Source organism: Heteronotia binoei, chromosome 1, assembly GCF_032191835.1.
Source record: "Heteronotia binoei isolate CCM8104 ecotype False Entrance Well chromosome 1, APGP_CSIRO_Hbin_v1, whole genome shotgun sequence".
NCBI classification, from domain to species: Eukaryota; Metazoa; Chordata; class Lepidosauria; order Squamata; family Gekkonidae; genus Heteronotia; species Heteronotia binoei.
This window is the reverse complement of record NC_083223.1, coordinates 141,177,328-141,191,894: the sequence shown is the minus strand read 5'-3', so window position 1 is coordinate 141,191,894 and position 14,567 is coordinate 141,177,328. Positions and strand designations below refer to the sequence as shown.

General features: G+C 41.3%; 1 protein-coding gene across 2 annotated transcripts in view; it reads right to left on the bottom strand.

Moving 5' to 3' along the window:
• Window positions 1-14,567, bottom strand: part of PNLDC1 (PARN like ribonuclease domain containing exonuclease 1) — a 40,015-nt gene that overhangs the window by 13,262 nt on the left and 12,186 nt on the right. For both annotated transcript variants that reach the window (XM_060241759.1, XM_060241768.1), the window contains exons 8-11: window positions 5,702-5,781; window positions 5,067-5,204; window positions 2,647-2,716; window positions 2,295-2,380 (exon numbers count right to left, since the gene is read on the bottom strand). In XM_060241759.1, the coding sequence (XP_060097742.1) occupies window positions 2,295-2,380; window positions 2,647-2,716; window positions 5,067-5,204; window positions 5,702-5,781 (374 nt within the window). The remainder of the gene's footprint in view (window positions 1-2,294; window positions 2,381-2,646; window positions 2,717-5,066; window positions 5,205-5,701; window positions 5,782-14,567) is intronic.

The window sequence follows — 14,567 nt, the reverse complement described above, 5'->3', positions numbered from 1 at the left end:
GTCACTCTCAACTGAAGATGCCTGAATATAATCTTTTGAGTTTTAAAAATACTGTGCAGGCCTATAGCCAGAAAATTTTAGACCAGAGAGGAGGGGTGGAGAGAATAAAATTTTACGTGGGGGGACTGTGGGGTCCAAAATGACATCACAAATGTCACATTTAATTTAAAAAACAAACAAACCTGGGTAGCTGGCATGTGAGGCCAGCCCGAGACAGCAAGTCTTAGAAGACACCCCCCGCCCCGCCACCACTCTTTTTCATTGCCGCAGCCATTCCCAGATGGTGGAGGAGGGATGGTGGCTCAGTGGTAGAGCATCTGCTTGGGAAGCAGAAGGTCCCAGGTTCAATCCCTGGCATCTCCAAAAAAGGGTCCAGGCAAATAGGTGTGAAAAACCTCAGCTTGAGACCCTGGAGAGCCGCTGCAAGTCTGAGAAGGCAATACTGACTTTGATGGACCAAAGGTCTGATTCAGTATAAGGCAGCTTCATATGTTCAGACAACTTTTCTCCCAGTTTTCACCTTCCATCCACCTGACCAGCCCTGCTGCAACCTCCTTGGAGAGGCGTGTCTGGCTGCAGGAGGTGGCTGGGGCTGGAAAGGCTTCCTCCTGTTAGTCCGGCACACCCTGGCCAGCCGTGGCTCCAGGGCCAGTTTGCTCTGGTTGGGGCTCTAGCTTGCCTCCTGCAGGGTGCCCTGGGGGAGGCTCTTGAGGGTGCCCTGCCACCAGCTCAGCAGCATGGAGCAATACTCATGGCGAGCAGCAGGCAGCCAAGCTGGTGGTGGGTTCATGGGTGAGTGGCGTGGGCCAGGCCAGTGGGATCTTTTCTGCTCTGGGATCTTTTCTGCTGTGGTTCAGACATGATTGGCAGTCAATATCCTTTATTAGCAAGTATATCACAAAAGACACCATGGCGGGGCTGGGTCCCCGGTTATATAAATTCACCTGGAACAGCCCCCTTCCGAGTCAGGTCCAATCCTGACCAGTTAAACTTTGCACCACAGATCTTCATAGGCGGATTGCATCTGTCCCTTATAGTCAGGTGACCTGTGGTTTCCTGCTGGTCACCTCAGTGTGCGTAGCCACACTGTGTTGTAAATTCAGGGATCAAAATGCAAGACACAACACTCCTTCTTGTCCTTCCGCTGCCCCACAGCTGCTCTGCTTTGCAGGAAGAGGTAGGGGTGCATCTGTGGCAGGCAGCACTGCCCCACTCAGAGGGTTGGCACAGGAGGAGGAGGAGGGTCTGAGTGCAAGAGTTGGGCTCCAGGAAGCCAGGCAGGCCCTCCAATAGAGGGGCCATACAAATAGAAGGAGGGGTTGAATGGAGTGGCCTGATCCCTCCCAGGCTCCACTGTAGCTATGGGCCTGTTGTGAAGTCTGCATAAGAATCTCAATTTTTCTACAATACCTCACCAGGTACCACACAGAGTGTGGTAGCGTACAGAGCAGCCCTCAAAAACAGGACATAGCTGTCATCTGTGAGTGAAGCACCCTCCCTGTTTAATCTGATACATTGGACAATGTTTCCATTTGCTTGTGCATACAGCATACAAATTGGAACTTAGGCAGTTTCAACAATAAGCCCTGAAGCACTGAGGGAGTACCCAAGCATGAGAATGCCACTCAACTTTTAGAGAACTTTGTCAATTTTCCTAATATATTCTTGTTGAACTTGGCAGTGGGAGCTATGATCAGAATCCCAACTTTAGTGTAACTTCCCGACCAACAGTTTGCTGAATAAGCCTTACCTATGTATGGCAACACACTTGTTCAGCAGAATCATAAAATTAACAACAACAACTGAAAATCACTTTCTTCAAGAAACACAGCTCTGTGAGCATTTATCCTCTTCTGAGAAGGTGAATGACAGGAAAATAAAATGAAATCATTAACTGTTGCTGCATGAATTCACGAGGAAACGAAGTTATTGTTTCTGACAACTTAACTGAGAACACATACAGCATAGACACCTAGAACCCCCCCAAAGGGACTGTTTTCATCAGGTGACAATGTCAGGAAGGAAAAGGCAATGTAGACTACCCTTGTGAAAGAGTCCTAGAACATATGAAGCTGTTTCACATTGAGACAAAAAGAAAAGCCATCTAGGGCAGCATTGTGGCTTTCCATGTCCTCAGGCAGAGGTTTTTCCTAGTCCCGATCCATAAGATTTCAGAGACTGAGTTTGGGACTTTATGCAGATGACACACCTATTCTACCACTGAGCTGCAAGATTTTCTCTTGACATGAGTGTGAGAGTTTTTATGAACTAAATAAAAGCAGATAATGAGTTACCTTCCAGATTACTTTTGCTACATTCTTGGTGTCTATAAGGACAGGAAACAGAGTGTGTATGTTCTTTTTAAACTTCTCATAGTCTTCTGAAAATATAAGGAAAAGGAGAGAACTGAGTCAGTGCGTGCTTAATAATGTACTAAGCTACTGGGCAGGCACTGGTAATATAATAGATCCTTAAGCAAGGATAATGACTGAAGAGCAGTTAATACCACACCCTGTCATTTTTCTTTTCTTTTTTACTGCTTAGCATTTATGCATTGAGCTCTGCTGAGCAAATTACAATGAAAGAACCAGTCAACAGATAGGTGGGAGTCACAATAGATCCTGCAAATGGTATAAAAGACATTACCAGGAAGGGGATTGTAAAATTTGTCATGTAGATGCAGAAGATCCATCAGCATATTGTGTCCCACCAATGGCTAAAAAGAAAAACAGATAACACTGTCAAGCGCATCATAGTATAATAGTGGTAGACAAGAAAAGGCTCCTTTAAGAAAAGGAAGATAATTAATTTGGCAGTCAAGACAAAATAGGGACCTCCCAGTGATCAGGTCTGCCCTTGGGCTGAAAGCAGCAACATACTTTGATGAAGAGAGTTTTTCTCCCAAAGCAGAACACATAGCACAACTTCCCTTTGTAAAAGGACAGCAAGAGAACTGTAAATTAGTCCAAATGTGTATGGAAGCAAATGATATAGAACTCACAAGCCTGTACTAATTCTGGATGTTTGAGAGGGTCTGCTCAGCTTTGAACAAACAAAACCAAACAGCCTGTGCACAAAAAAAATTCAAACTGGGGGAGGCATACAGAGCACACAATCTAATATAAAATCCCAAGTGCATTCCAAAGTGATACATGTTCACATAAATCATTAGGCAAACCTGATCCAGACAGATGTCAGAATCCAAGCAGGGTTGGCCAGGCCTGTAGCCACGAGGGGGCCTACTGGGCATAGCCCCCTGACTTATTTTCAAGGCCTCCTACCTTTCCAGCCTTACCTGGCCTCCCGACTTGCCCCTTGTCTCTGCGTGATTCCAATCACACATGGGAAGAATGGCAGAAGCAGTCGTTGGCTTCCCCTCCCTCCATTTTAAGGCCTCACCGTGCCCTTTAAACTGCACCAGAGGCTGGAGGCTGCCTCAGCTGTCCCTCTGGCATGCAATATGAATGGGAAGGAGGAGGAGGCAGCCGCGGGTGGCAACAGCAACAAGAAGGGAAGTGAATCATGCTGGGTGTGCAATCTGAGTGGCAGGGGGAAGGAGGAGGAGGAGGCAGTGGAGGCAACAAGAAGGGAAGGGAATTGCGTCAGGTGTGCAATTTGAGTGGCACGGAGGAGGGAGGGAGGAGGAGACAGCGACGGCAATGAAAAAGGAAAGGATAGATGGGGGATGGAGGGAGGGAGGGATGGTAGGGGGGTAGAAGGTAGATAGATAGATGACAGACAGACAGACAGACAGATAGAATTGTGCTGGAGGCTACCTCAGCTACACCTCCGGTGGGCGATTTGAGTGGCAGAAGGGGGGGAGGGAGGAGGCAACAGCGATAAGACTCAGAAGGAACTTAAGGAAGGGAATTGCACCAGAGGCCAGAGTCTGCCTCAGCCACTCCTCCAATGCATGATTTGAGTGTCAGGAGAGAGGGAGGGGGCAGTGGGCAGGGAAGGAATGGAAGGGTGAGAAGGAAGGAATGTGGGATGGAAGGCTAAGGGAGTGAGGCCCCTGAGTGCCCCCTGAAAATACTTGAAAATACTTCCCAAATCCTGGCTACGGGTTTGGAGTTGGCCCTGGCTACTATTTGGAATGGCAACCTCCAAGGAATACCAGGATTGTGACATGGAAGCAAGCAATAGCAAACCACTTCTGAAACGTCTCTTGCCTTAAAAACAAATCTAGCTTGCAATCTAATGGTGCATAACGCTAAAAGAGCTAGAACTTCTGGATGCAGACTGTATCACACACACTGCCATATGATTAATTAATTAATTAGAATACAACACATTGGCATTGATTCTGTACTTAAGTGAAAAAAGTGTTGTTGGAGAGCCAGAAATACACTTATTTATTTACAGAATTTGTATCTTACCTTTCTGTTCTTATAAGGGCTGCCAAGGCAGCTAACAATTTAAACACACATGATATTTACATTATCATCAAACCATTAAAATCAACCTCCCAACTTACATAATTACAACAATTTTAAAGAGAGTTAAAAACAGAGTCAAAATACATACAAAACATTAAAACATTGGTTAGGAAGGAGTGATCACTGAGGGAATGCCAAATGAAACGAAAAAGGCTTCACCTGCTGGCAGAAGAGGGCCACAGAAGGGAGCAGACGAATCTCTCTGGGGAGAATGTTCCAGAGCTTTGGTGCCATGACCAAGACAGCCCTCTCATGAGATATCACCTGTCTAATCTCAGAAGGCAGGGGCACCTGAAGCAGGGCCTTCAAAGATGACCATAATGTTCAGGCAGGTTCACAAGGGGGATTAGATGGTCTTTCAGGTAATTGGTCTCCAACAATATAGGGCTTTCGAGGTCAAAACCAGCACCATGAATAGTGGTCAAAAACAAACTGGAAGCCAGGGTATATGGATCAAGATTGGAGTGATATGGTCCCTATGGTCCATCTAGCATGGAATTTCATAATGCTATTTAGAGAACCAACTCAAGAAACACATGCTAATTAATTGCATTCATTTTTGTCCCTCTCTTTGAAAGGCTAATGTGCAAAAAAATATTATAGATGATTTTCATCTCTGAGATTTACCTTTTTTGCCTTCACAAGTATGTGGAAAAGGTTGGTAAAACCCCTTGCAGAAAGAAGAATTTGCTCTCTTCGGCAAGAGTCATAAAAAGTATTTTCTAGCAGCCAGCGACCTCGTGGACTTATCTTCTTCACCATTACCTGAAACAAATCAGTACTCAAACTTAAACAGGTGGGAGGTTTGTGCCTCTATATATACTTATTTTAAAAATAAGATGGATGAGAGATTTGGCACTGGCTGTAAATGTGAACAATATCAATTAGAACAATAAAAAGGCAAACTGTTGCATAAAAGCAGGTTTGTTTAGGTAAGTTGACACTGCCCTTTTCAGGCTGTTGAGATACCACAAAAAATTAGCATAAATATGTGCTAGGAGACAGGTTAATAACATTTGTGTTCTGAACTGCCTAAAACAGTCAATTTTACTCTGCCACTAGGGGCACAAAGATTTTGATTTATAGCTTTAATTAAAATACTAATATAAACTCCTTTCATTCACTCCTGCCAGAGGTTTAGCATCACTCACAAAGATCCAAATATGGAAGCCTGTATTGTAGAACGGACAAGAAGTGTACTAATGCCTTTCCCAGTTCCCAAGACACTAGTGCCACCTTTAGATTTCACAGTATTAACTCACTTCTTCACTTCCCAAAGGGATTGTCCAAATATCTTGGAGAGCTTGTCTTAAAACCAGTTGTAACTCAAACATCTGGAAGCCTACGGGGAAAAGATAAGATTATGAAAAGGCAATGCATGATAGTTATGCAGTACAAAGCAAACATAAATAGAAGGGGGGGAACCCAACATAAAGAAACAACAAAGCTGGGTCCCCAAAGACTGAGTGAGAGGAAAATATAAAAAGAAAAAAAAATCTATTTATTCCAAAGTGCATTAAAACTATACTTTAAAAATGCAGGCACATTCCTCCCTTGAAGCAGCAAATACTTGGATAAAGAAATTCTGAATCTACAAAACATGATACAGTTGCATATCTCTAGCTTAATATCCTTGAACCAATTAAACAGGATAAACAATTCAATATCTGTAGGCTGATAATCTTGAACCATAGTAAAACAGGACCAAATGCTTTTCAACCACCAATGCCTTCCTCAGTGGTCAAATTATTGTATACATGCACACTTTGATGTAGAAACATGTGTTAATGACAAAGCAGGTTGATTATAAGGTCTGAAATCTCTTCTTATTAAAATAGTTTTTCATATACATTTCTTATAGAAGGAGTTATTAAATTTGCATTCCCTGGATGTATGTGCTAAAAGTCTTAAGAAAACTTTTTTCTACAACCTACAATTCTTTTGCCACACAGAATATTTGAGATGCGAGTAAATAATTCCAAACTTTCTTAAAAAAAGTTTTATGTAGTCTATTTTTTTAATATAAATTATTGAATAATTACATTATTTATTCATTTTCAGGCCTTAGAATCATCCTGTCTTGTAATTAACACATGTTTCTATGTCAGTGTGTGCATGTATACAAAAGTTTGACCACTGAGGAAGGCCTTGGAGGCTGAAACGGATTTGGTTCTGCTTTACTATGGTTTACTATGGTAACCCTATTTAGGGTTACCAATCCCCAGGTGGGAGCAGGGGATCCCTCCCCACACTTCAGAGTCATCAGAAAGTGGGGGGGGGGGAGGGAAATATCTGCTGAGCACTTCATTATTCAGTATGATTCCCATAGGGTATAATGGAAAATTGATCTGTGGGTATCTGGGAGAAGAATAAGGTACGTACATCGCCTCATCAAACAGAAATCAAAAAGTGACAGGTGCCCCCCCACCTCCATAACCACAAATAAAATGCAAGATGTTTCCTATGGGAACTGAGGCAAAATGGTCTGTGATTTAAATAGCTTTTCCATATATTTTATTTATTGCTACTTGTGAGAGAAAAGTATTTGACCTAAAAGGTCAAGGCTCTAGGTCACTGATTTTTACGGTGAGAAGTTGTAAATATTGTTGTACAATATATTTCAAAATGTTGCTTGTCAAAACAAGAGGTCTCAAGACTTCTCACAGGCCACAACACCCCTAGTGAAATGTCAATGCACTTTCCATCGGTGTGGTTTTTGCCTGCTAATGAATGTGTGTGTATATGTGTAAAATGATAGCTGTGATCTTGCATTTAAAGATGAAACTTCACTAGTATTCCAAATATAGACAGAACTCTTAACTGTGCCATATTATCTCTTCAGAAGGGTTTTTTAAAAAGTTTATCTCCTTTCTTTCTACCCATTGGTTTCCAGTACAGCTGAATACATTTTTTTTTTTAAGTCTATGAATGTATGGTGGAAAACAAATTTAATCAGATGAGCCCAAAGGCAGGACAAAACCATAATAAGCTGCAGAACAAAATAATTAAGCACTTGCATACATTTTATATCCTGCCAAGAACTTGAGAAGTCAGGGCAAATTTAACCTAGCACCTAAAAGATAACACAGTACAGACTTGCTGAATATTTTAGAAAGAGTATACCATATTTGCTATGCCATCACAGAAAATGCTTTGTCGTTGCCATTGGCTACCACTCTCCTATTTTCTTAAGGTAGTATACCTAGAGCAAAGCCATGGATGATAATTAGCAAACAGAATGCTTCTTCATATAGGAGACATTATTCTTCCAATAACTTGGTTCTCTGCAACTTAGTTTAAAAGAAAAAAAAAACACTTTTAATTGCTTCCAGAAACAAGTTAAATACAGAAATTAACTAAATACAAGAAATTGTATATGTATTTAAGTCTAAATTTCCCTTTATGTTCATCCTACAGCAAGTGAAATAGGCAGAAATAAGTTCTACATGCCCTGTTAAATGTGCATTCACCCCATGTTCCCCAAGTATTGTTGACAACACAAATATTTACTGCCAACTTTGGTGATTTTTGATATGGTTCCACCAAGATCAGGATCTGAACCTTTAATTGTATTCAAGTAGGCATTCATTTGCTTTTGATGGAACTCTTAACATCAGAAGATCTGGGACTTTGTTCTGAGCCATGCAGCTCACTTAATATCTTGGCACACAATACAACTTCCTTAAGTCATAATTGCTGCCAGAATATTCTTCACACCTTTCACTCCAGGTACTGCCACAATGTTACTCTGGTGCTACTGAGCAATTAGAGAGAAGGACTGGGAGAAACAGCTGATCCCTCTCTCAACATGGGATGTTTCTGACAACTAGGATATTTCCTAGGGCATGAAGTGTGTGCCTTCTCTGCTGCCACCTACCCAAGTTCTCCATCTGAGGCGGACTGCAGAGGCACTTCCTCCGCAACCTGCTTCAAACGGAGCCAGCATGAACAGCAGAGAAGGGCAAACATCCTCTAGTGTCACCTGGGAGGAAAATGTAAATGCCCTCTTATGCTATTCAGGCAAGATCCAAGGTGGGGTGTAGAAGTCTCTGCTTCTTGCTTTGGACCCTTAACACCAGCAGCTCCGGTCTCTGGTGAGGAAAGGGCAACAGGGACGCCAAACATGTCACCTTTTTTCCATTGTCAGCATCCTCCACCTGTTAGCACTCCAAGGAGCTGCCCGGAGGTTACTTGAGCAATGAACAGGGCCCAGGCAGTAGGAGGTTGCCTAGGATTCTAAAAGAAAAAGAAGTGTTTATCGTTGCTGCTTTAGGGAGAAGAGCAGGTTGTGGGTCACGGTCAGCCTAGGAACTGATCTCCTTGATGAACCAAGGGTGCAGGCAGAGGAGCGAATTCCACATTTTAATCACTCTCTGTGTAAAACAGTATTTCCTTTTGTCCGCCCTGAATATGCTATCAGCCTCGATGTATTGAGTTCTAGTATTTTGAAAGGGAGAAAAAGTTCTGTTTGTCAACTCTCTCCACCCCGTGCATAATTTTATAAACCTCTATCCTGACCGCCCTCCCCCTCCCCTCACTTAGCCATCTCTTTTCTAAACTGAAAAGTCACTCATCAGCCTTTCCTCATAGGGAAGGTGCCCCAACCCCCCCCCCCATCAACTTTGTTGCCCTTCTCTGTACTTTTTCTAGCTCTGCAATGTCCTTTTGGAGATACGGTGACCAGAATTGTACACGCTATTCCAAACAAGGCTGTGATATAGATCTATACAGGGGCATTACAATATCGGCTGTTTTATTCTCAATCCCGTTCCCAAGAATACCTACCACAGACTTTGCCTTTTTCATTGCTGCAGCACACCGGGTTGACACTTTCACCGAACTATCCACAACACACTTGGGATTTTCCCCCTCTCAGTCACAGCAAGTTCTATCCCTATTAGCTTATAGTCGAAGTGCGGATTTTTTGTCCCACTGTGCCATCACCTTACACTTACCAGCACCTCACCCCATAGTTCCTAATCATTTATGAATAAATGAAATAGTCTTGCCCCCCCCATACCAATCCTATCGGACCCCGTAGCATACTTCCCTCCATTGTGAGAATTGTCCACAGATTCCCACTCTTTACTACCTGTCATTGAACCAGTTTTTTAATCAGAAAGAGAACCCATCCTCTTATCCCATGACTGCTAAGTATACTCAGGAATCTCTGGCGAGTCTTTCTCAATGAACTCTAAAAGTTTGGCGAGGCAGGACTTCCCTTTGCAGAAGCCATGCAGGTGAAGATTAAAAAAAAAAAAAAAACCTGGCACGATTGTGATCTGAGGGTGGAAAAATGTTTTTGTTTCAAACAATTTTATCAGTAACATATGGCAATAAATTTCAATTTCTTACATCATTAATAATTACTTTTTATCTATCCCATATATTACTTTCTACCCACTCCTCCCCCGTTACTTGACCCCCGCCGGTGTTATATACTTAAAATCTTAATATTAAAGGTACCCTTAATTAATAAGAACCAAAATTAATATCCTCCTCCCTCTTGTACTTAGTCATTATCAAAAATTGTCCAATGTCCTTTTATTTTCCACTCTTTTTCTACGTATCTTCTGAACTTTTTCCACTCCGTCTTAAATACTTCTAAATCATAGTCTCTTAAGGTTCATGTTAACTTGCCCATTTCACCCCAGTGTCATAACTTTTAAAATCCAATCCCATTTTTCTGGTATTTTTTCTTGCTTCCACAACCGCGCATACAACGTCCTAACTTTTTCCACTCCATCTTAATTACTTCTAAATCATAGTCTCTTAAGGTTCATGTTAACTTGCCCATTTCACTACATGTCATAACTTTTACAATCCAACCCCATTTCTCTGGTATTTTTTCTTGCTTCCACAACTACGCATATGAACATATGTAGCTGCCTTATACTGAATCAGACCTTTGGTCCATCAAAGTCAGTATTGTCTTCTCAGACTGGCAGCAGCTCTCCAGGGTCTCAAGCTGAGTTTTTTTCACACATGTTTGCCTGGACCCTTTTTTGGAGATGCCAGGGATTGAACCTGGGACCTTCTGCTTCCCAAGCAGATGCTCTACCACTGAGCCACTGTCCCTCCCCCTAGCGGCTGAAAGCAAGTACCAAATTATAGTTCTATTTTCTTTTGGAAATTTTTCCATTTGTAATCCCAACAGAAAAGTCTCTGCAACTTTCTTAAATTCGTATCCCAAGATCTTAGAAATTTCTTGTTGAATCATCCGCCAATGCTTTTTTGCTCTTTCACAAGTCCACCACATACGGTAGAAAGAACCTTCATGTTTTTTACATTTCCAACACCGGTCTGGCATCTTATTATTCATCTTTGCCAATGTCACCCAGTGAGTTGCATTTGAACACGAGTCTCCTGGTTTCTTGTTTAACACTTAACCCGCTAGAGCCAGTGGAGTATTTTACATACTTTACTGTAGCCCCCCCTTTTTTGTTTTTGTTTTTTGCTGAGACTGAAATGTAAGAACAATGTTCTCAACTAGGATAGGCATTAGAGGACCACACTAGGATCCGGAACCATCAAGTTCAAATCCTGACTCTGCCACGCAAGATTGCTGGTGACTTTGAGCCTATCACGCTCTCTTGCCTTAGCCTACCTCACAAGGTCACTGTTGCGAAGATAAAATGGAAAAGGGGAAAACCATTTGATAAGCTGCTTGGTATCATGATTAGGGAGGGAAACAGGATGTAAAAACTAAGCGCTACACCACAATGGTTTCCATGAAATGTGTGGGCTGGACAGTTGTAAGAGATCGCAGAGGCTACTGTTACACGGCTAACCTCTACCGGCTTCCAAGCTCTGACAAAATTGGGCTATTCGGTTATATTCAGGCTTCCCATGAAACATTTGCACGCAGATAATTAGAGAAATAAGAGCCCCAGCGGTGCAGAGTGGTAAAAGCTGCAGAACAGCGGTTCTAACCTCTGCTAGCGACCAGAGTTTCACGGTTAAAACAATTTTATTTGGTAACAAATTATATGTCCTGCATCATTAATAACTTCTTTTAACTATCCCACATATTACTTTCTAGCCACCCTTCCCCCATTACTTGACCCCCGCCGGTGCTATTTACTTAAAGTACTAATGTTTAAAGGTACCCTTAACTAATAAAAAATGAAAATTAACATTCTTCTTTTTTTCTAAGACTTCATCATTATCAAAAATTGTTCAATGTCCTTTTATTTTCCACTCCATCTTAAAAACTTCTAAATCATAACCTCTTAAAATTCTTGTTAATTCGTTCATTTCACACAATGTCATAACTTTTACAATCCAACCCCATTTCTCTGGTATTTTTTCATGCTTCCACAACTACGCATATAATGTCCTAGCGGCTGAAAGCAAGTACCGGATTAAAGTTCTATCTTCTTTTGGAAATTTTTCCATTTGTAATCCCTACAGAAAAGTCTCTGCGACTTTCTTAAATTCATATCCCAAGATCCTAGAAATTTCTTGTTGAATCATCCGCCAATACTTTTTCGCTCTTTCACAAGTCCACCGCATACGGTAGAAAGAACCTTCATGTTTTTTACATTTCCAACATCTGTCTGGCATCTTATTATTCATCTTTGCCAATTTTCTTAGGTGTTAAGGGTCCAAAGCAAGAAGCAGAGACTTCTACACCCCACCTTGGATCTTGCCTGAATAGCATAAGAGGGCATTTACATTTTCCTCCCAGGTGACACTAGAGGATGTTTGCCCTTCTCTGCTGTTCATGCTGGCTCCGTTTGAAGCAGGTTGCGGAGGAAGTGCCTCTGCAGTCCGCCTCAGATGGAGAACTTGGGTAGGTGGCAGCAGAGAAGGCACACACTTCATGCCCTAGGAAATATCCTAGGTGTCAGAAACATCCCATGTTGAGAGAGGGATCAGCTGTTTCTCCCAGTCCTTCTCTCTAATTGCTCAGTAGCACCAGAGTAACATTGTGGCAGTACCTGGAGTGAAAGGTGTGAAGAATATTCTGGCAGCAATTATGACTTAAGGAAGTTGTATTGTGTGCCAAGATATTAAGTGAGCTGCATGGCTCAGAACAAAGTCCCAGATCTTCTGATGTTAAGAGTTCCATCAAAAGCAAATGAATGCCTACTTGAATACAATTAAAGGTTCAGATCCTGATCTTGGTGGAACCATATCAAAAATCACCAAAGTTGGCAGTAAATATTTGTGTTGTCAACAATACTTGGGGAACATGGGGTGAATGCACATTTAACAGGGCATGTAGAACTTATTTCTGCCTATTTCACTTGCTGTAGGATGAACATAAAGGGAAATTTAGACTTAAATACATATACAATTTCTTGTATTTAGTTAATTTCTGTATTTAACTTGTTTCTGGAAGCAATTAAAAGTGTTTTTTTTTTCTTTTAAACTAAGTTGCAGAGAACCAAGTTATTGGAAGAATAATGTCTCCTATATGAAGAAGCATTCTGTTTGCTAATTATCATCCATGGCTTTGCTCTAGGTATACTACCTTAAGAAAATAGGAGAGTGGTAGCCAATGGCAACGACAAAGCATTTTCTGTGATGGCATAGCAAATATGGTATACTCTTTCTAAAATATTCAGCAAGTCTGTACTGTGTTATCTTTTAGGTGCTAGGTTAAATTTGCCCTGACTTCTCAAGTTCTTGGCAGGATATAAAATGTATGCAAGTGCTTAATTATTTTGTTCTGCAGCTTATTATGGTTTTGTCCTGCCTTTGGGCTCATCTGATTAAATTTGTTTTCCACCATACATTCATAGACTTAAAAAAAAAATGTATTCAGCTGTACTGGAAACCAATGGGTAGAAAGAAAGGAGATAAACTTTTTAAAAAACCCTTCTGAAGAGATAATATGGCACAGTTAAGAGTTCTGTCTATATTTGGAATACTAGTGAAGTTTCATCTTTAAATGCAAGATCACAGCTATCATTTTACACATATACACACACATTCATTAGCAGGCAAAAACCACACCGATGGAAAGTGCATTGACATTTCACTAGGGGTGTTGTGGCCTGTGAGAAGTCTTGAGACCTCTTGTTTTGACAAGCAACATTTTGAAATATATTGTACAACAATATTTACAACTTCTCACCGTAAAAATCAGTGACCTAGAGCCTTGACCTTTTAGGTCAAATACTTTTCTCTCACAAGTAGCAATAAATAAAATATATGGAAAAGCTATTTAAATCACAGACCATTTTGCCTCAGTTCCCATAGGAAACATCTTGCATTTTATTTGTGGTTATGGAGGTGGGGGGGCACCTGTCACTTTTTGATTTCTGTTTGATGAGGCGATGTACGTACCTTATTCTTCTTCTGGGGCTCTATGGGGACTTTTTTTTTTTTTTTAAGATAGAGGCATCAAATTTGCAGCATGGCATCAAATGCCTCTCCTCAAAATACCCTCCAAGTTTCAAAAAGATTAGACCAGGCGGTCCAATTCTATGAGCCCCCAAAGAAGGTGCCCCTATCCTTCATTATTTCCAAAGGAGGAAAGGCATTCTAAAAGTGTGTGGTCCCTTTAAATGTGATTGTCAGAACTCCCTTTGGAGTTCAGTTATGCTTGTCACAATCTTGCTCCTGGCTCCACCCCCAAAGTCCCTTGATATTTCTTGAATTGGACCTGGCAACCTTACCAATTGTAAGTATTGAATTGTTGATTCTGTTTTATTGGTTCAAGGCTATTAACCTAGAGATATGGAATTGTATCATGTTTCATAGATTCAGGATGACTTAGTTCAAATATTTACTGCTTCAAGGGTGGAATGTGCCTGTGTTTTTTTAAAGTAACATTTTAGTGCACTTTGGTATAAATACACATATTTGCTTAATTTTTCTCTTTTTATATTTTTCCCTCAGTCTTCAAGTACACAACACAGTTATCAAGTACATAAGCAAATTTGACCTTTTTTAGGACTAGGGGGACATGAAAAATGCCATCTCTGTTGCAGCTCAGTAGAAAAGTGAACATTAATAAAGTTGGAGGCATAAGGCTTGCATAAGTCTTTTCTTCAGAAGAAATTAAGTTTGCAGAGATTATTCCTTATCATATCCAGGAAGGCAGAGCTTAGGTACAGATGTAACTCCTTACTGCTGAAAGGTGCAGACAAAGGAGCAAGTAAACAGGAAAAAAAA